Source organism: Hemitrygon akajei, chromosome 1 (genome assembly GCF_048418815.1).
Source record: "Hemitrygon akajei chromosome 1, sHemAka1.3, whole genome shotgun sequence".
NCBI classification, from domain to species: Eukaryota; Metazoa; Chordata; class Chondrichthyes; order Myliobatiformes; family Dasyatidae; genus Hemitrygon; species Hemitrygon akajei.
Genome location: NC_133124.1, coordinates 86,249,451 through 86,272,305, shown reverse-complemented (window position 1 = coordinate 86,272,305; position 22,855 = coordinate 86,249,451). Strand labels below are relative to the sequence as shown.

Sequence of the window (22,855 nt, the reverse complement as noted above, 5' to 3'; positions counted from 1 at the left end):
CACTAGCTGCTTCTAAAACTTGAAATAATTCATGGCATTACATTATTTAGTATTTCATTGGATTAACACTGAGGCCATAATGCATCTTTTAAAATAAGTAGGTGTTTTCTCCCAACATGATACTGTGTGTATTTAAGAACAATTTTCAAGTACCTTGATTCAATTTGAAGCTTTTTATATAAGGGAATAATAAACAGACAACTGTGTAAATCAGAACATGTTTAAACCACATTATAATGATTTAGTTATAATCTTATTGCCCAAATGCACTTCTGAAAAATGTGATTTTAGAATATACATTAAGCATGTACAAAAAATTAATTATGCAAGAGGTTAAGAATACACTAGTAGAAACATCTGTTGCCTTAGAATATAAATAATGCCAAACCTACATCTAGATTTTCAATAAAGCAACTGAAATCAAGTGCCACACAACATCCAGAGCAGAAACATTACTATTTTCATAAAAATTGGACAATTTTTACTTGTATCCTTATAAGCAAAAATAAAATGAAGAGGTAGTATTTTCAAAACTACCATACTTAACAAGTTTCTTTTTTTCTTGGCCATCATTTGTTTTTATAGCTCTAGGGTTTGCATGTTGAAACTTCTGATTTTAAATATACAAGTAATTTCTCAATTTTCTATTTAAAATTACCCTCCAGAGTTACCCAAAACACAGTCATCAGGAGGAGAATGCCGCAGATGACGTTACTTGGCAAGCTATGTACATTTTTTACAGTGCGAGCTGGATAAAATCTTCCATCATAATAAAGTGCTGTTACTGTGTGCAGTAGATGCTACTCGTTCCATGCCTGCAATTGACTGGAGGGAGTTCAAAGTGGAAAGTTCATACTGACACCTTCGCCAGAGGAACAGTATTTAGCCAGTAAAATGTGCCAAGTAAATAAACTGTCTGAATGAAGAAAGAAACTCTATTTACTGAGTTTTCCATTGAAGTCACAGACCGTGCTTAGCTGAAGATGTGCATAACCATGCAAATAAACAGTACAACTACTGCACCTGTAGAATGGTGATATCTCACTGATCCATTGTTGGACTGTTTGCTTTGATTGCTACCTTCCAATGACTCATCCAATCCATCTACAGATACAGCACACTGGATTAAAGGAGCTTGATAAGATGTAGCCCTTCTTTCTGGTCTGTCTGGACTGGATCCATCACTAGGTCTCTGTCCATTGAAGAGCAGGTATCGACCTTTAGTATCCTGTTCCATCTTAAAGAGTTCGTATTCTGTATGGGGAAGACCTATCCCCAGGGCCACACAGCCATTGGTGTGCGTAACGTCTTGCTCTACTCCAATGTGCCATGATCCCTCAGCCCCACATGCATTGCCACTAAAAACGTTCAAGAGTGACACAGTAGCTGCATCCATTGGAGTCACCTTCATGTGGTTCACTGAAACAAGATTTTAAATAGTTATAATGAACATTTACTATTAAACAATATCCCTCCATATTCACATCTATCCATGTTACATTAGCTGGCAACTCTTTTCAAATACTTTTCAAAAACTTAAAAAAAACTTTTCAAATAGTGTCATAAATATTTTCTTAGATGTATTTTTGTGCTCATCAAAATAAGGAATTTTAAGTGAGAATTGAAATTATTTCCTTTACAGGCTGACCCAGTAATGAACATCTGACCTATGGAACTTGTGATCAAGCTCCTTTCATATTATTAAATTCAAAAATCTCATGTACATTCAATACTATGAATGGAAAACCTAGCTTTCTCACACTCTACTTTTAGTAATTCTTCTTTCTTATCAGTTTTATGTGTTTTTGATGCCATTTCTTGCAAAATGTTGAGGTATGGTTACCTTACAGAGTGATTTTTGTATATTTTTGACATACAGATGACCATCAATATGAACATTTATATAAATGGAACCCATTGCTTACTGGGCTGTATTGAGTCAGCCTCAAGGAATACTATGATTCAGTTTTCAATTAAAATTGTGTAGGCAACGTCCTAATAATGGCAGTGAAGTGAGAATGCTTTAAATGGGAGGTTTTCCCCCTCAAGAATGTACATCTTTATTCTACATGCAAAGGCCAAAGCAAATGATATTCTGCAGATGGCCAGGAATAAAGCACAGTAGAATGTCTGTCTTTTCAAGCACAGAATGAGCAAACATCTTGTTTCACTTTTAGAAATATATTGCACTACAGGTAAATTTACGTTGTTAGCGATTGTGCATTCCTTAGCCTTCCTGAATGCAGACCCTCATCAACTATTAAGGCAGTGACTGACACAGAACAAACTCAAAAGTTGGGAGATGAAATAACACATCTCAGGAGTGCATTAAGGACATAAAACTTAACAATGCCAAATATAAAAATGGTGTCTTGCACAACTGGACACAAAATGATATTTTTATTGTAAGTAGGAAAATGGATAAGTTAGCAGTAAAGAATATAAATACTGCAAATAATGGAAATCTCAAATAAAAACAGGAAGTGCTGAAAAAACACACCTGCTAAGTCCATATCTCTGTAGAGAGAAACAGTTAATGTTTCAATCAGTAATATTTCATCTCTCTCTCTTCCTCTCTTTCTTTTCAAGAGGAAGAACCCTGAACTCCCAGCCTCATCACTATCCAGAAACCTGGGACAGTCCAAACATGTAACTTGTTTGTAACTTGTTTGAAAGATGTAACTTGGCTGGAACCATGCCTCCGTGTAAAGACTAAGCACTTAAGGTCCTGCCTAGTACTGGGAATGTTGTGATTGTCTACATTCAGGTAAAACAACAGTTCACTAGCTAGGATGAATGTCCATGGAGTATAAGTTTTCCTCTTCACCACAATCTTTGCAATACCTTGTTCAAGGATTCTATCAGAATACCTCGTGATCTTGATTTTCCATCCAGGCCATCTCAAAAAATACCAATGAGTCCACCTTATTGATGGGTGGATATGGCATCACACCATAATCTAACTGTGCAATAAGAAATTTTCTTTCCTGGCAGCCTTTACACAGCTAGGTGTACTTTTATAAATCTCAGATATTTTCATGATCATTAGTTACACTTGTTATTTTACTCGCTTGTTTTTTAGAATACCCTTCATAATGGTTGGATATGAAGTCAAGATACAAAACCAGTAACAACCAAACCACGCTGCTCCTGAATCCAGCAGATGGATTGTTCACCCAATTTATAGAACCCAACTTATTTTGAATTGATTTTATGACAGATGGGAAACCAGTTAACTTGTAAAGTGGTAAAAATTTAAAAAAACTTGGATCAAAATCTTGGAGGGTATTACTGAGACCTGCTGTTTTGTCTTTTTTCTTAAGTTCATGAAAAGATAGAGGCAAGAGAGCAATAGATGTCTGAAGCAGGTAACCCTGGGCTGGTTGACCTCTATCATCAATTCAAGACATTTACTGCCTTGCGTTTGCACATTATGAAGCAAATTAATTCACCAGATTTAGTTTCCTTAATCAAAAAAAAGTTGCTAGTTAATCAGTTCTGCCTTGATATTTTAACTTAGTTTTACCAGGTCATAGCTGTTTTAACAAAAGATAGAGCAAATAATAACTACATCAAATTCTATATCAAGGATGGAATGGTGACAGCTGTGTCATGAATGGGGGTTCAACAGATTCCATTAATTTCACAGAGTTATCCAGCACAGCAGCCGGCCCTTTGGCCCATCAAGTACAATCTGACCATCAACATTCATCTATACTAATCCATTCACCAGCACTTGGTCCAAAGCCTTCCATTTAAATGGCAGCTCAAGTGCTTGTCTCAAATAGTTCTTAAGTTTAATGAGAGTAGCAGCTTCAAATTACCTTTAAACACAAATTCTGTTCCTCCCATTACTTTTGTAGATGGAATTCCATGGCTGTATCGGCCTCTGGCATAGATGGTGAAAGTTGGGTGCTTGCACACCGGGTCTGAGAAATGATAGTAATGTCCTTCCCATGTGTTGTTGTTGTCATGAAATATGAAGTGACGGGTGAGAAAGAGCACCTCAGGCCGCACCTCACAACGTTGACTCACCCAATGGCCGTGTAGTCCCACAGGCAGGTCTGCCTTCGGGGGTAAAATAGGAGGGTGAAACTCATTGGATCGGTAAATTATGCGGCAGGCCACACAGGTATGGTCATGGTTCTGAAACGAGAGAAGCAGAAATGTCAAGCTGCATGTAGAGGAACAGAATTATGTATATATTAAATTACTGTGCACAAATGCAAATAGAAAAACATGTCTGGTAATTTTAAAATAAATCTGGATAAAAAAGAGGGTAGATAATACTATTCTTGATACAAATGTTGACTGTTTACTATTTGATAAATGCAGATGTTTTATTTTTGTTAAGTTTACCTTTAATGTTTTAAACTAAATAGCTTTAGTTCAATACATCACAACCTGACAACAGTTCTCCAGTATTTTCCAGTTAAGATAGAGTTAAGACACGGTTTTTGTTTACTGGGTGGCCTGGGTGTCTACAGAGTATTTGTCTGTCAGCTTGTCTTGCTGTAAGAATATACACATTTCAATTTAATCATAGACCCCATGTTTCATAGATGACAGAAGACCATTTGATCAATCAAAATTCTTTTTTTTCCCTTTTTCAATCTTTTTATTAGTATTAATAATATTATGAACAAAATACAATTGATATATTAATAAAGGGATTACAAACATACAAATTCCCATTACACATGAAAGAATACATAAGCAATGATTACAGTATAAATAAGTTTCCCCAAAACATGAACCATACAGTATATGTATGAACAAGGTAAATCTAGATATTTCATAATATATAATATAAAAAAAAGAAAAAAATATATTTGCAAAATTGACTAAACTACTAATCTAATATCTAAAGAAGAAAAAAAAGAAGCAAAAAAAGAAAAACTAAAAAAAAGAAAAAAAAGGGCTGTTTATAATATCTCACAAGAATACATAAACATCAGTGTCGTCAACTCCGATCCTCTCAACATAAATAAGATTAAAGCTGAAAAATCCAATAAGCTTGGAACAGGGTCATATTACATCATATGAAAATATTGAATAAATGGTCTCCATATCTTTTCAAATTTAATAGAAGTATCGAATACACCACTTATAATTTTTTCTAAATTTAAACATAACATAGTTTGAGAAAGCCAATGAAATACAGTGGGGGGATTAATTTCCTTCCAATTCAACAAAATAGATCTTCTAGCCATCAAAGTGAGAAAAGCAATCATTCGACAGGCGGAAGGAGATAAATGAAGTGAGTCCATCATCGGTAAACCAAAAATTGCGGTAATAGGACGGGGTTGTAAATCGATGTTCAATACCGCAGAGATAATATCAAAAATATCTTACCAATATTTTTTCAAAAGCGGACGTGACCAAAACATATGAGTTAAAGACGCGATTTCCAATTGACATCTATCATAAATAGGGTTTATATAAGAATAAAAATGAGCTAATTTATCCTTGGACATATGGGCCCTCTGTACGACCTTAAATTGTGTTAATGAATGTTTGGCACATATAGATGATGTATTAACTAATTGAAGAATTCTATCCCAATTCTCAATAGGAATAATAAGATTAAGCTCTCTTTCCCCATCATTTTTGGTCTTATCAAGGGGCACTGAACGTATCTTCATAATTATATTATAAAGTTTTGATATAAGCCCTTTTTGAAAAGGGTTTAATTCAAACAAACTCTCCAAAATATCTGAAGACACAAAATTTGGAAACGTAGGAAGTACCGTACTTAAAAAATGCCTAACCTGTAAATATCTAAAAAAATGAAATCTAGGCAAATTATATTTATTAGATAATTGCTCAAAAGACATAAAACAATTGTCCGAAAATAAATCAGAAAATCTTAATAAACCCTTAGTTTTCCAAGCCAAAAAGGCTTGATCTATAATTGAAGGCTCTGGCCTGTATTCACTGGAATCCAGAAGAACGAGGGGTGACCTCACTGAGACCTATCGAATGGTGAAAGGCCTTGATAGAGTGGACGTGGAGAGGATATTTACCATGGTGGGAGAGTCTAAGACCAGAGGACATAGCTTCAGAATAGAGGGGCATCCTTTTAGAATGTAGATGAGGAAGAATTTCTAAAGCCTAAAAGTGGTAAATCTGCAGAATTCTTTGCCTCAGGCAGCTATGGAGACTGTCTTTATGTATATTTAAGGCAGAGGCTGATAGATTCTTGTTTGGCTGGGGCATGAGGGGATACAGGGATAAGGCAGGAGAATGGGGCTGAGAGGAAAATTGGATTAACCATGATGAAATAATGGAACAGACGTGATGGGCCAAATGGCCTAATTCTAATTATGGTCTTATGAAAGGCATAGCCAGAATCTTTGTCCCAAGGTTGAAATGTCTGAAAGCAAAGGGCACATGTTTAAGGTGAGAGGGGCAGTTTCAAAGGAGATGTATGGGGCAAGATTTTTTTCACCAAGAGTGGTGCATGCCTGGAATGTGCTGCCAAAGTCTGTACTGGAGGTAGATATGATGCTTTTAAGAGGTTGTTAGATAGATGAATATACAGGGAATGGTGGGATAGAGACCATGTGCAGGCAAAAGTACTGTATTTAGTGTAATTAGGGGTGTGTGTGTGGGTGTGTGTGCTCGCTCTTAACTCCTGATGGAGTCGTCAGGGCGCTGTCATGACAATCTTTTTGGTGATTTCTCATCGTACAGTGTGTCTTGGGCATCTGATGGAGCCCATCCCTCTCCAGGTGTTTTTTTACAAGGTCGAGTTGCTAGCTTGACACTCAACCCAGCGAGCCGGCCGGATTCGAACTTGGGACCTCTCGCCCCACAGTCCTGTGCTGATGCTACTGCGCCACCAGCCTGTAATTAGGTGTCATTACCTTAATTAGTCGGGCACAACATTATGGACTGGTGGGCCCATTCCTGTGCTGTGTTCTTCTATGTTCTATGTCTAATGGCAGCTGATGAGGCTCCTTCCCCAGGTCATCAGCTGTCAACGCCACCATTAAACGTTACAACTAATTCAAAACATTGAAGCCAATGTTCCTCATTCGTTATTATGTATCAGATTTAAGTTGGAACAGGCCCAGTGCAGCTTGTGAGCTGGAAAGCCGGCAGAAGTCTATACTGACCCATGACCAGACCACATATATAGTGAATAAGGATCAAGTTTGTTATCACTGACAATGTCCTGAAATTTGTTGTTTTGTTGCAGCAGTGTAGCTCAGGACTTCAACATTACTATCATTTACAATAAAAAAATGTAGTGCAAAAAATAAATAGCGAGTTAATGTTCAGGAGTTCATGGACTGTTCAGAAATCTGATGGTAGAGCAGAAAAAGCTGTTGCTAAAATATAGAATGTAGATCTTCAGGCTCCAGTACCACCTTCCTGATGATAGTAATGAAAAGAGGGCATGGCCCTAAACATGAAGTCCCGTGATGGTGGTACCGCCTTCCTGAGGCACTGCCATTTGAAGGTGTTCTCGATGGTGGGGAGAACTGGCTGAGTTTACAAGCCTCTGCAGCCTCCTTCAATCCTGTGCAATGGAGCCTCCATTGCAGATGGTGGTGCAACACATCATAATGTTCTCTACTGTACATCTGTAGAATTTTGCTACTATCTTGGTAACATACCAAATCTCCTCAAACTCCTAATGAAGTATAGCTGCTGGCGTACCTTCTTCACAATTGCATCAATGTGTTGGGCCCAGGATAGATCCTCTGAGATGTAATGCAGGAAAAATTGGCATGACGGGCGACAGATTGGAAGATTGTGCCCGTGCTTGGAACTGGGCTTCCATTAAGAAACATGGGTGACTCCCAGCATTAATTCTCACATGGCAGAGGAAGTCCCTTAGCAATCCGATTGACCCTTGCTAATCGGAGCTATGATGTTTCCTCAGATACCCTACAAGCAAAGTTAAACACCAATGCAAAAAAAAATTCTATCTGTTTTAATCCAATGATTCAAATTATCAGTTGAGGCTTTTCACTTAACAAAAATTGACTTTGCTTGGAAATGTATCGCTGCTGATTGAAGCAAACGTATGAATGTGGGAGAGGCAACTGTTTGAACCTGCCTCCAAAATTAATTTCTACTGAAATCAATTAAATGACTTTCTCAGCCTACATACTAAGTGCCTCTGTCTGGTCAGATGAATTTGGAGGCAAGTATATCAAACCTAGATGCCGTTGAGTCACCACCCAACCTCTTCACCCTTCACCCCCACTCTCAATCTCCAATGCTAATAGACTGTGGGAAACAGCAAGAATCACTGGCTTTGAAGAGTTCTTTTCTTATCTAAATTAAAGCCTTTTTCTTGTGCACTTATGTTTATAAGAAACATTTTATCACAGGGTCTGCAGTGCACTGGATCTGGGAATAAGTTAGCATTCCATGTCCATAACTCACTCTGCTAAAGACCAGACTAACTAATGGCAGAACTTCAAAGTTGTGTGCCGGAGAATGTCAAAGGATTCACATGAGAATTTATGATGCCAGCTGTACTTAATGTTCATCCTCTGATTAATTCAGGATTTCCCAAAAGTTTTGCTCTTTCTTTATCCTGCTCATTTTCCTTCTATCAGTGAACCGATTGATAATTCAAGCCTATTTCTGAACTTCGTTGCACGATGCCCAGTCCTTTGGCAGCTCACCAGATTCTTCTGTGAACGGAACAAAATAAAAATACAAGAAGTGCCACAAAGTCCAGATTCTTTCACTCGATGAACACAAAGGTGAAAATTTTTGCTCCCTAATGCTGGCCTTGTATGACAGCATCTCTAACAAGGCCAGAGTTTATTTCTCACCCTAATTGCTTAGTGAGGCTGCTGATAGAGGTCACCCTGAATCCTACAGTTCTTATGAGGTTACTTCCTCTTTGTTAATGAAAACACTCAATTCTGGAAGTACTCAGCAGGTTAGGTGACATCTGTGGAAAGGGAAAGAGTATTGATGTTTCAGATCGGAGATTCTTTGCTGAAATTCTTCAACTTGAAGCCATAGCTCTTCTTTCACAGATGCTGCGTGACCTCCAGCTTTTTCTGTTTTTCTTTCAGATCTCTGAAACTGCTGGTGTTGGACTAGGAATCCCAGAATCCAGTCAAGGTGTCGATGAAGGAACAGCAATATTATTACAAGTCCAGATGGTGTGTATGACTACAAGAGAGACGCACACGTTATCTGTTACTCCTGCCCTCCTAGGTGGGGAAGATCATAGGTCTGGAAGACACTAACAGTAGCTTAAATAAGGAAAGCAATGCATTTTGTTGATGATACACATTATAGCCAGTTAGGGTGGTGAGGGAGTGAACATTGTGCATGACTATTAAGTGAATGGAGAGGGACAGTAGTGTAACCAGTAGAGCTTCTGCCTCATATCTCTAGTGATCCCAGGTTCACTCTGGACTTGGGTACTGTTTATGTGGAATTCACCATTGTCCTTGTGACTATGCGAGCTCCACCCCTCCCCCCCATCCCAAAGACTTGTAGGTTAGGAGAGGAATCAGTCACTTTAAATTGTTCCTAATGTATAGATAAGTGATTGAATCTTGGGGAATCAATTAGAATCTGGTGGGAATAAAGGATTCATACAGGATTAATATAAATGAATGCTTGAATTCAATGTGCCAAAAGGCTGTATGGACGAGTATACGAATTAGGAACAGGAATTGATCTCTCAGATCCTATGTTTGTCATTTAATGAACTCATGATTCATCTGATTATAATCTAAAGTCCAAATTCCTGTAAACCATGATAATATTTCATCCTTGCTTCAAAAACAATCTATCTAACACTGCTTTAAAATATCTAAAGGCATTTGTATCCTTAGAATCTCTTTCCTCGAGTCAAGATGTCAGATACTAGAGGGCATAGCTTGCAGGTGAGAGAGGAAGGTTGAAGGGAGATATGCAGGCAAGTTCTTTTACACAAAGAGAAGTAATAATTGAAGTAGTAATGCCACATTCAGTTTGCTGACGACACCACTGTCAATGGCCGAAGCAAAGGTGGTGACGAATCTGCATACAGGAGGGAGATTGAAAATCTAAATGAGTGGCGCCACAACAGCAACCTCTCACTCAGTATCAGCAAGGCCAAGGAGCTGATTATTGACTTCAGGAGGAGAAAACCAGGGATCCAAGAGCCAGTTCTCATCAGGGATTAGAGGTGGAGGGGGTCAGCAACTTTAAATTCCTTGGTGTTATTATTTCAGAGGACCAGTCCTGGACCCAGCATGTAGGGTCAATTACAAAGAAAGCAAGATAGTACCTCTACCTGCTTAGAAGTTTGTGAAGATTTGGCATGACATCAAAAACTTTGACAAACTTCTACAGATATGTGGTGGAGAGTATATTGAGTGGGTGCATTGCTGTCTTGTATGGAAACACTATTGCCCTTGAATGGAAAAGCCTACAAATAAAAAATAGTGGATTTGGCCCAGTACATCACGAGTAAAGCCCTCCCGCCCATTGAGCACATCTACATGGAGCACTGTTGCATGAAACCAGCATCTGTCAACAGAGTCCCCCTCTAACAAGGTCATGCTCTTTTCTCACTGCTGCCATCAGGCGGAAAGTAAAGAAACCTTAGGACCCACACCACCAGATTCAGGAACAGTTATTACCCCTCAACCATCAGGATTTTGAACTGGGGGGGGGGATAACTTCTCTCAGTTTCACTCGCCCCATCACTGAACTATTCCCACAACCTATGGACTTACATTCAAGGACTCTTCATCTCATGTTCTTGATATTCACTGCTTAATTACTTATTATTATTTCTATTTAGTATTTGCACAGTTTGTTGTCTATCGCACATTGATTGCTTGTCTCACTAGTTAGTGTGGTCTTTCATTGAATCTATTATGATTATTGGATTTACTGAGTATGCCGGCAAGAAAATGAATATCAGGGCTGTATATGGTGACATATGTACTTTGATAATAAATTTACTTTGTAAATTTTGAAGTGGCTGGAATGCGCTGTCATGAATGGTGAAGGAAACAGAGATGATAGAGGTGCTTAACCAGACACATGAACATGAAGGAAAAGCAGGGATATGGATGATGTGCAGGTAGATGGGATAAGTTTCATTCAATATTGCAGTCAGCACAGACACTGTGGAATGAAGGGCCTGTTCCATGTCCTAAATTCCTAAATCACATCTCATTTCTATTTTAGCAACAACTTATTTTTAAATACTTACTCTTCATTCTGGCCATGCCCACAATATAAACCACCCTCTCTAGAATGACCCTGTTAAGTCCACTTGGGATCTCATGTGAGTAAATGAAATCTCTTTACTTTTCTAAATTCTGCTGCTACAATCCTAGCCATTATTGGACAATCCTCCTTCTCCAGGTGTTTGTCCCTTAGAACTGCTTCCAAAATAGTAATATCCTTCTTTAAATAAATGGAACAATATTAAACCCAGCACCTGAAGTGGTCTTATCGATGCACTATATAACTGAAGTTTAATCTTATTTTTGTATTAATTTCCTCTAGCAATAAATAATAACATTTTGTTAGCTTTCCTCACTGCTTTCCATAGACTTTTGCAAATTATGCACCAGCACCCCAATGCCTCTGCACCTCTGAGTTCTGCATTCTCTCATCACTTAGATAATATGCTGTTTTACTTTATAACTTATTTTTTATTTTCATTTGGAATTTCACTTCTATACAAGTTCAGCTGTTGAAAATATGTGGTTTGGTAGCTTCTCTAAGATAACAGGGAGGAATGTTAGATGAAGGTATCAGTTTTGGTCTCCCATTCCTTCACACAGCATAATTTCAAAGCCACTTCTTCATATCTCTTGCAAGTAGAATTAAGAGCCACCACTGTTCACTTTGATGCGTTCACAATATACTTCATGTACTGATATCCACATTCTTGTTCTTATTTATTTAGGCCTGATGTGGAACTTTATCTCTTCAAAGCATCAGTGTTTCCTCTTTGATGTCTCTGCTTTCCCTTAATTCTTAACTCCTCTGTATGTGAAGAGTATTGTTATATTTGGACAAGCTTCTGGGACACGGCTTGTCTACAGCATAGTGACTACGCTGTGCTTTCCTTAACTCTTAACTCTACCCGTATGTGAAAAGTATTATTATATTTGGAAAAGTTTCTGGGATACTGCTTGTCCACTAGAGCAGAGTTGTGTTTTGTTTGTGGGGAGTGTTATACCTTCTGTGGTACATCTATAAAAATATCTCTGAGCTAGCATAGACTTGATAAGCCAGATGTATACATAGTATATACATTGCATATGGAAATATTGAACTTCGCTGCTTGTCCAGTTACCCAGCTCCTTATTGCATGTCTTTACATAGCAGTAAAGTTAAATGTAAATTTATTATCAAAGTACATATATGCCACCATATACAACCATGAGATTTATTTTCTTGCCAACGTACTCAATAAATCCATAATAGAATAGTAACTGTAACAGGATCAATGAAAGACCGCACAAATGTAGGCATTGAATCAGTATGCAAAGGACTACAAACTGCAAACACAAAAAGAAATAATAATGATAATAATAAATAAGCAATAAATATTGACACCATGAGAAAGAAAAGTGAGTCAACAGGTTGTGGGAACATTTCAATGATGGGAAGTTATCCTCTTTAGATAACACCAACATTCCTATAGTCCAGATCAATAAGCTATGGAACCTGGGCCTCTGTACCACCCTCTGCAATTGGATCCTAAACTTTGTAACTGGAAGACCACAATCTGTGTGTAATAATATCTCCTTGTTGACGATCAACACTGGCGCACCTCAGGGGTGTGTGCTTAGCCCACTGCTCTACTCTCTGTATACACATGACTGTGTGGCTAGCCATAGCTCAAATGCGATCTATAAATTTGCTGATGATACAACCATTATTTGCAGTATCTCAGATGGAGATGAGACGGCATATGGGAGTGAGATATAACAGCTAGTTGAGTGGTGTCACAGCAATGACCTTGAACTCAATGTCAGTAAGATCAGAGATCTGATTGTGGACTTCAGGAGGGGTAAGATGAGGGAACACAAACCAATCCTCTTAGAGGGATCAGAAGTGGAGAGAGTAAGCAATTTCAAGGTCCTGGGTGTTAAGATCTCTGTGTAACCTGGTCCAAACATATCAATTCAGTTATAAAGAAGGCAAGACAGTGGCTAGATCTAATGAGGAGTTTGAAGACATTTGGTTTGTCTAAGACACTTCAAAACTTCTACAGATGTACCATGGAGAGCATTCTGACATGCTGCATCACTTTCTGGTATGGGGGGGGGGGGGGTGGTGTGGCTACTGCACGGGATCGAAAGAAGCTGCAGAAAGTTATAAAATTAGTCAGCTCCATCTTGGGTACTAGCTTTTGTAGTATTCAAAACAGTGACGTCCATCATTAAGAAACTGCATCACACAGGACATGCCCTCTTCTCATTGTTACCGTCAGTACAAAACCCTGAGGCATATACTCAGCAGTTCAGAAACAGCTTCTTCCCCTATGCCTAAATGGACATGGAATGCTACCTCCCTTTTTAAAAATACTATTTCTGTTTTTGCACTATTTAAATAATATATACATACACACACACACACACACTTACTGCAATTTAATTTACTTATTTATTTATTTTTCTATATTATCATGTATTGCATTGTACTGCTGACACTAAATTAACAGATTTCATGACATATGCCGGTGATATTACACCTGATTCTGATTCTGGTTCAAGAAGCTGATGATTGAGGAGTAATAACTGTTTCTGAACCTAGTGGTGTGAGTCCTCAGCCTCCTGTACCTTCTTCCTGATGGCAGCAGTGGGAAGAGGCTTGAACTAGTGGGTGGGGTCCCTGATGATGGATGCTGCTCTCATGTGACAGCACTCTGTGAAAATGTGCTCATGGCTTTACCCGTGATGGACTGCCATCTCCACAACTTTTTGTAGGGTTTCCCATTCAAGAGCATTGGTGTTTCCATACAAGTCAAGTCAAGTCACTTTTATTGTCATTTCGACCATAACTGCTGGTACAGTACATAGTAAAAATGAGACAATGTTTTTCGGGACCATGGTGTTACGTGACACAGTACAAAAACTAGACTGAACTACATACAAAAAAACAACACAAGAAAGCTACACTAGACTACAGACCTACACAGGACTGCATAAAGTGCACAAAAACAGTGCAGGCATTACAATAAATAATAAACAGGACAATAGGGCAAGGTGTTCAGTCCAGGCTTCGGGTATTGAGGAGTCTGATAGCTTGGGGGAAGAAACTGTTACATAGTCTGGTCGTGAGAGCCCAAATGTTTCGGAGCCTTTTCCCAGACGGCAGGAGGGAGCAGAGATTGTATGAGGGGTGCATGGGGTCCTTCATACTGTTGTTTCCTTTGCGGATGCAGCGTGTAGTGTAAATGTCCATGATGGCGACCAGGCTGTTATGCAGCGAGTCAATATACTCTCCACCACACATTTATAGAGTTTTAGATTTCATGTCAAATCTTTGCAAACTTGTAAAGAAGTAGAGATGCTGTCATGCTTTCTTTGTAAGTGCATTAACATGCTGAGTCCAGGACAGGTCGTCCGAAAGGATAACCTCGAAGAATTTAAAGTTGCTTACCCTCTCCACCTGTGATCCTGTGACGAGGTCTAGTTCATGGACCTCAGATTTCCAAGCTGTTGAGGTTGTTTCATGATGCTTATAATTTGTGGCCTTGAACTCCAATTTCTATTGTTGTGATCAACGGACTGCATATTGGGATGTAGGACTGGGGAGAATGCATCATATGTAAAAATACTTGGAGCAAATTTGCAATTGCTTTATTTTCAATCAGAAATGATCACTTGTGTAATTTGCTCTGGGTAAAGTCAAAATAGGACTGTCTCCCCCGCAAAAGAAATAGGCATTCAGTGATCCAGGTTTCGGGTTCATAGGGTTGACTATTTGAATGGAGAGAAAATACGAAAAACTGAGGTGCAAAGGGACTTGTGCAGGATTCCCTAAAGGTTAATTTGCAGGTTGAATCTTTGGTGAGGAAGGCAAATGCAATATTAGCTATCATTTCAAGAGGACCGGAATATAAAAGCAAGGATGTAATGTTGAAAGTTTATAGAGCTCTGGTGAAGCCTCAATTGGGAGTATTGTGAACAGGTTTGGACCCCTTATCTTAGAAAGGATGTGCTGAAACTAGAGAGGGTTTGAAGGAGGTTCATGAAAATGTTTCCAGGATTGTCATTTGCAGAGCTTTTGATGGCTCTGGGCCTGTATACACTTCAGAATTCAGGAGAATGAGGGGTGACCTCATTGAAACCTCTGGAATGGTGAAAGGCCTTGATAGAGTGGATGTGGAGAGGATGGTGGGAGTACAAGACCAGAGGACACAGCCTCATAATAGAGGGGTGTCCTTTGAGAAAGGAGATGAGGAGGAATTTCTTTAGCCAGAGAGTGGTAAATCTGTGGAATTCTTTAACAAAAACAGCTGTGGAGGCCAAGCTTTTATGTATATTTAAGGCAGAGGTTGATAGATTCTTGATGGGTCAGGGCATGAAGGGATACGGGGGTGAGGCAAGAGATTGGGGCTGAGAGGAAAATTGGATCAGCCATGATGAAATGGTGGAGCAGACTTGATGGTCTAATTCTGCACCTACATCTTCTGGTGTTATGGCTGCTTTCAGAGTAACTGTTCTCCAGTGTATTCTTCTGAAGCGAACATGTAAATGGGAAGGCTGAATCATTTTTGGGCATAGTTCCACAACCATTACCCTCTCCTACTAAACCTCCTTTAAATGTGAAATTCAATGTTCTGTTCCACAGTAGAGAGAGACGGGTATGAGTGGAGAAATGGCATGTGTCTAATTCTGTCCTGACCCGCTATCTGGAAGCATACATTTTCCATGGAGGTAATTAGACAATGCTTAGGAATGAGATGTCTAGTTATTTTCTAATACAAAATCCACAACTTTGAAGTGTATCCAATTTTGAAGATAATGACAAGCGGCCCGTTTATGTTTTCACTGCCAGGGACTTACCGAACAGATGATACATGGAGTCACCACATTCTGTTCCCTGATGTTAATGGAATCAACTAGCTCATTGAAAAGATCTGAGCTTCTCATTCAATGTTTTGCTCATTATGACTCATAGAATGGATGGCTTCATGGAGGAGAAAATTTCCAATGATCAGAAAGCATTTATACCATATGTATTTGTCGTGCTGAATTTGAAAATACCCGTTGCTATGGGGATAGTCTTTGTTTGAATTTTATACAGAATGACTACAGGCAATGTGAATGCAGTACACCTGTCTGCAGAGTGGAAAGAACTTACTTCCTTGAAAGCACTCACAATGTTTCATTTCCAATCTCTGGCCAGCATTGGGGACTAGGATCTAATTAGTGCCATGTCATGTTGATGCTGTTTTCTGATCAAACCTCTACAGTTTTGGGGGTTTGTAAAAGTTATCAGCATTGAAAGAGTCCTTATCCTAGAGTCATACTCCATGGAAACAAGCCCTTCAGCACACCATCTCCATGATGACTATCCATAAAACAGAAACAAAGAAAACAGCTCCAAGAGTGCAAGGAATTGTCGAAGTCCAAGTCCTGTCCCGAGCCTTTCTGGCTCGTCAGGCCGGTGCTTCTGCTGGTTTCTGCGGCGCGAAGCGACTGAGAGTACGAGACTCTCCCCTGGATAGGATGCCAGCCTATCACAATATCCCAGCATTTTTTTGCCGGTACCCATTTTTCAGCTGGGTAGACCGGAGCATTGTGTGGTTAAGTGCTGTCTTGGCTGGGCTCGAACTCACGACCTTCAGGTTGCTAGTCAAACACCCTAACCACACGCCAAATGCAAGGAATTGTAGGAAGTTGTAATAGAACTCACTCAATCACATAAACAAGGCTGCCCTCCATTTACTCCATCTAAACTACATATGTATTGGGGAAACAGCCAACATAATTAAGGACCCTTTCCCACCGTGGCCTCTTCTACCCTCTCCTGTCAGGCAGACACAAAATCCTGAAAGCACGAGCCACTAATCTCAAGGACAGCTTCCATCCTGCTGTTATCAGACTCTTGAATGAACCTTTCATATGTTAAAAGGTGAAATCTTGATCTCCCTTCTACCTCGTCGTGATCGTTGCAGCTGCTTTGCGCTTCCTCCGTAACAGCAACACAACAATTTGTATTCTGATTTACTTTAGAATCACAATGTACCTATATATAGCACACAAAGCAAAACCTTTTCACTGCATTTCAGTATATGTGGCCATGGTAAACAAATGCCAGATTCTAAAAAGTGGTTCTGAGGACTGTAACATTTAAACATTGGACATTTGACTGGGAGTTCCAAAGAGAAAGGGCAAAGTTTAAAAGCTCTGTCACCAAAGGTGGGCAAAGGCTGCATCTGTCTAGATCTAGGAAAATTAAGCACGCAAGGAAGGGGTAAGAAGAGGTGGGACAAGCCTCCTTATTAAATATCCATAATAGGTCTCAAACTGAACAGCTTGTTAAGCAAATCGCTGTGCTGTGTCTAAGGTCACATATACGTATGATATTCTGGACAATGTAAGGGTAGCAGATTCCATAAAGGACATGAATAAAGCAAATGGGTTTTGCACACCCACCTTTTAACTCCAGATTTAATTATGTGAATTAAAATACCCAGCTGTAGTGTAGGGTTGTAAATTTACCTCATTAGATATTTAGTATTGTAATTTTATCATAATGCTACCCTTCTGGGAGATCAAAAGGTTGATTGTTAATTATAAGTTAGTGTTTCAGCTTCAGAACACTTTAGTAGATTATTTGTTGTTAAGATGATTGTCAGTGAACAATATTTATAAATAATTAGAAACAAGCTAGTCAGCCCAGGAGATCTCAGTCCCTCACCCAGACTGCCTGTAGATAACACCAGATCCTTAACAATGTGGTTGATTCTTATGTATCCTCTGAAATGGCTCTATTACCCTCTCATTTTAAAAGACAGGCAATAAATGTCTGCTCATATCCCATAAATTAATTATCACTCCCTTTAAAATAAGGACAAGGCAACTGCATTGGGGCATGGAGCTTTGCTAAGGAAATCTCTCAGAGCCTTCAGTGTGCTAAAACGTCATGTAGTGTTGTTAACTTGCTGGACTTCAATCAAGATAAAAGGCTTTGTACTAGCTTGAGGTTCTACACTGAAATTGGAAGTCAGATGGCATAATGTTTGCATTTGCAAGAAATCCATAAGCCAAATCAAATATTTGTTATAGAGATTCAAAGCAGAATTCTTGCTCAGTTGTTGAATGTATAACTGACGTTGACAGAAAGAATCCACAGATGTACGTTTCTTTGTTTATGTATCACACATTTCTAACAAGAGAAATATTAATGAATCCCCAGTCCATTCAGCGATTCCCAGACAAACCCAGATTCAGCTCAGTTATATGCCAGGCAAGGAACTTAGGATTTTCCTGTTCGGAAACAGAACAGAAGATGCTAAATATGCTCAGCAGGGCAGGCAGCATCTGTTGAGAAGGAACTGGATTTCATATCTGAGATCCATGACTCTTCATCAGAACTGGATAGGTAAGAAAACCAGCATACTTTAAGTTGCAGAGAGGGCGAGGTGGAGAGAACAGAGGGATGCACAGGATAAGGCACAAAGTTACAATTACTTTGAAAACATTTGGTTGAGGAGCAGAAGAGATAAAAGCAACAAATTGATACAGAAGGTTACAGCCATGAAGAATGAAAAATAAAAATTCAAAAAGATGATCCTTTAAAACTTAGATGAGGAGGGTAGTGAATCTGTGGAATTCATTGCTACGGAAGGATGTGGAGTCCAAGTCATTGGCTATATTTACAACAGAGATTGATAGCTTCCTTTTTGGGATTAAAGGATTACAAGGAGATGGTGGAGAATGGGGTTGAAAAAAATTAGCCGTGATTGAATAGCAGTGCAGACTTAATGGGCTGAATAGCCTATTCCTGGTCTTCCATCTATGGCAAGCAAGAAAAGATTTGCTTGAAATTGTTACATTCAAAATTGAATTATGAAGGTATCAACATGCCCAGCTGTGAGTTGAGTTGTTGATTCCCAAGTCCATACTGGGCATTGCCAGAGCCACAACATAGGAGCCTGAAGAGAGGTCAGAGCAGAACTAAGTGACAGAGGACTGGAAGCCTAGTGCCACCTCAGAGGCTGAAAGGGAATGCCTAGTAAATAAGTCAGCTACTCTGGTCACTCCAGGAACACTGAATGCAATATGGTTTCACCATACACATCTTCCTCTTTCATACTTCTGAGGGGACTGACTTGTCCACTCCCTCATCTCCATGCAGCACCTACCCCTCCAACTGCATATTGTGTTACACTGTGGGCTCCACTGCATTGAAGGGCAGAGTGTGAATTTGATTATTACTTACCACTGTTTTGTCTGTGAAATTGGGCTTCCAGTCACCCATTTGAACTCCCTATTTGACCTTCTGCAGTTTTAAGTGGTATTCAATATAAGCTCAAGGACCAGCACATTATCTTCTATCTGGGCATGTTACAATGCTTGAGACAGAACAATAAGTTTAACTATTTCAGATTATTACACTTTTCCTTGTTATCACAGTTGTGGCTGTGCTATTCTGCTTAAGTACATTCTTTTTCCTCTTCTGTTTATAAATGGAATGTTACAACAGTAACATTGATCTACATCCAGTCAAACACATTCTCCCTGCTGCCTCCCTTTCCCTCTCTGTAAATTAAAACATGCTTGCCATTTTCTTTTCCAGTTCCGATGAGTGATCTTTGAATGTTGTTTCTGTTTTTCTCCACATTGATGCTGCCTGATCTGAGCATTTCTATTTCCTATTTCTATTTTTTTTTATCATTTCCAGCATCTGCAGTTTTTTTGCTCCAACTTTCTTGCTCCATGTGTCTCACATCATGGATTCTTCCAATTCAATTATAAATTAAAGGTGCCCCTGGAAATATCAGTCGCAACGAGATGCAGATGGAGATCTGCCTTCTTAAAGGGCTGGAGCCCTTGTGGTACGGCTGCTCTCACAGGCAGAGAGCTTCAGGGTTTGACCCAGTGATGATTAGGGGCTAGCAGTACATTCCTAGGTAGGATGGAGTGTGATTGTGAGGTGGTGGTCTTCCCATCTACCTGCTGTCCTCACTGTAGGTGCTGGGAATCATGGGTTTGGGAGGTGCTTTCTGAGATGTTAATCTGACCACAATTACAATTTGCTGCTGTCCTTCGGCACCAGACATCTTAAAGGATCATTAGCATGGAATCTGACCAGCAAATGTCGAAATGCTTATTCATGTCAGCAGCAGAAATCCTTTGACTGGTGATAGAATCTACATGATTAATGCTGCTGAACTTCAGTTAATATTCGCCTAATATGATCCTTAAACCACAATGCACTGTATTAAAGTAAAAAATTGGCACCTAACTGTTTAAGAATGGAAAAGTAAGTAAGGAATGTCCTTGTAGTGGAATGCTATACCCTGGGACAACACCGGCAGAGTTGGAAATTGAGAGATTCCTGATAATTCATTAGATTCATTTAATTGGCCACATTTGATGCGTTAATCGGAAACTAGAACTTACTGAAATAAATCAAAGACATTACAGTATTAATCAAGTACAAATCATTTGGACAAACACATCAACTATTGCCATATATTGAATATTTGGTCAGGGTAACAAATGGAATGTGCAGATGGAGCTGGGTGGTGATGGTGCTGGAGGGAGTATAAAGCTGAGAGAGGTACCTTTGAAAGTACAGAAGATGCCTGACGTGTGAAGGAAAGGTCAGTTCATGGAGACAATCACTTTGTATTGGTGGACAAGACTGACTCATAATAGAACACCCACATATTGTTACTGATTTTCCATTTCCCCCACATCCTGCACTCCCTCAAATCCTTCCAGCTCCCGTCCTCCTCATTTCCTTCCCTCCCCCAGCCCCCTGGACCCCCTGGACCTGCTGCCTCCTCTCTCACTCCACCTCTGCCATGACCTCACCTGCCTTATGCTAATCGGACCTGACACATCATGGTAGTGCCACATTATGGCATTCCAAATCTTTGCTCTAATATTTGAAACTGAAGAAAAACATCTAAGGAAGCTAACTTTTCATGATGTATTTTGGAATCACTTTGAGTGCCAATGGTTTTTCAAGACTTATTTCTATCTTAGAGAGCTGGTTTCCAGCATTACCTGCTTTGAATGTTACCAGGAAGCGAGATTTACCTTAGCGTCCTGCAGTGGGGGCTGGTAGCTGGAGGGTCGGCTGTACATCCTCTGCGACCAGTTAGTGTGGATGTCCCCCAGGAACAACTCTTGCACCACTTGCTCGGGATTGTGGTGGAGGTGTTGCTTTTCCACCCGAAGGAGCTGCAGTTCATGCATGGCGAAATTCAGAGCTCGGAAACAATCGCAGCCACCTTCCTCACCCTCCAGGTCATATCGCACGTTGGGCTCCCACGTCTTCTGTCCTGGCAAGAAACCCGGGCACGACCTGTTCAACCCGTGGCTCAGTTCCTCTGCCTTCTGCTTACTGTGGCAGATGACCTGGACCCTGTGGAGTTGATAGTCTGCTTCAGTTGCCCCTCGAATGATCCAGGAAGCCTGGCGCAGTCGGAGATTTCCCATGATCACCAGTGTGTAGGTCGGTTGCGTACAGTGATTGTCTCCGTAATTAAACTGATAAGCTTTGAAGGTATTATTGGAGTAAAATCTATAGGATCTGGTAATGAATTCTGGGCCAGGCCTTACCTCACAGCTGTGGAGAGAGATATTTAATTAGCTTCACAATAAAGCTATAATATTTGGTTTTGCAACACTATTTCCAATCTTTTCAGCATGGGATGTTTAGATAAAAATTAGTAAGAAGTCACAAAAATCCGTCATCATATAATCTGTTATTATATCATTACTTTCCAGCAAACAATCACCCGTTTGAGATGGTGGAAATTCTGGAGAATTATGTGGTGGATGCGGAGGTTGTTGGGTTGGTAGGTTAGGAAAAGAGGAGCCCTATCCCTGGTAGACTGGCAGGAGGATGGGGTAAAAGCAGACATACATGAAATGGAAGAGTTGTGGTTGAGGGCAGCATTGATGGTGGAGGAAGGGAAGCTCCTTTTGAAGGAGGAGGACATCTCCTTCATTCTGGAATGAAAGGCCTCATCCTGAGAGCAACTGCGGAGGAAATGAGAGAAGGGGATGTTGTTTTTACCGGTAACAGAGTATAGTCCAGGTAGCTGTGAGAGTCTGTGGGTTTATAGTAGAGATCAGTAGATAAGCTGTCTCCAGAGATAGAGACAGCGAGATGAAGAAAGTAGAGGGAGGTGTCAGAAATGGACAAGGTAAATTTGACGGCAGGGTGGAAGTTAGAGGCAAAGTTAATGAATTCAATGAGCTCTGCATTGGTGCAGGAAGCAGCACCAATGCAGTAATTAATGTAGTGTAGGAAGAGTGGGGACAGACATCAGTGTAGGCTTGGAACACAGACTGTTCACAAGACGGCAAGCATAGATGGGACCCATGCGAGTGCTCATGGCTACACCTTTTGTTTGAAGGAAGTGGGAGGAGTCAAAGGAGAAATTATTAAGAGTGAGGACAAGTTCTGCTAGACAGTGGAGAACTGATTGGGCCTGGTGTCCAGAAAGAAACGGAGAGCTTTGAAGCCTTCATGGTAGGGGATAGAGGTGTATATGGACTGGACATCCATAATCCCCTTTATCTTCCTGTAGTGAAGCATTCTATTTTACTTTTTCCTTAGCTCTAGGGTCACCCATTAGGTGCCACAATTCTATTTTAATAACTCAAATCATCACAGATTTACACAAGAACATTAATTGTTTCAATCAGAA

General features: G+C 39.8%; 1 protein-coding gene across 1 annotated transcript in view; it reads right to left on the bottom strand.

Moving 5' to 3' along the window:
* Positions 1-158: 158 nt before the first annotated feature.
* The window catches only part of LOC140728459 (protein APCDD1-like), a 37,323-nt gene continuing 14,626 nt past the window's right edge, over positions 159-22,855 (bottom strand). The window contains exons 3-5 of the mRNA XM_073047208.1: positions 21,234-21,765; positions 3,825-4,146; positions 159-1,419 (exon numbers count right to left, since the gene is read on the bottom strand). Of these exons, the coding sequence (XP_072903309.1) occupies positions 974-1,419; positions 3,825-4,146; positions 21,234-21,765 (1,300 nt within the window). The 3' untranslated portion in view covers positions 159-973. The remainder of the gene's footprint in view (positions 1,420-3,824; positions 4,147-21,233; positions 21,766-22,855) is intronic.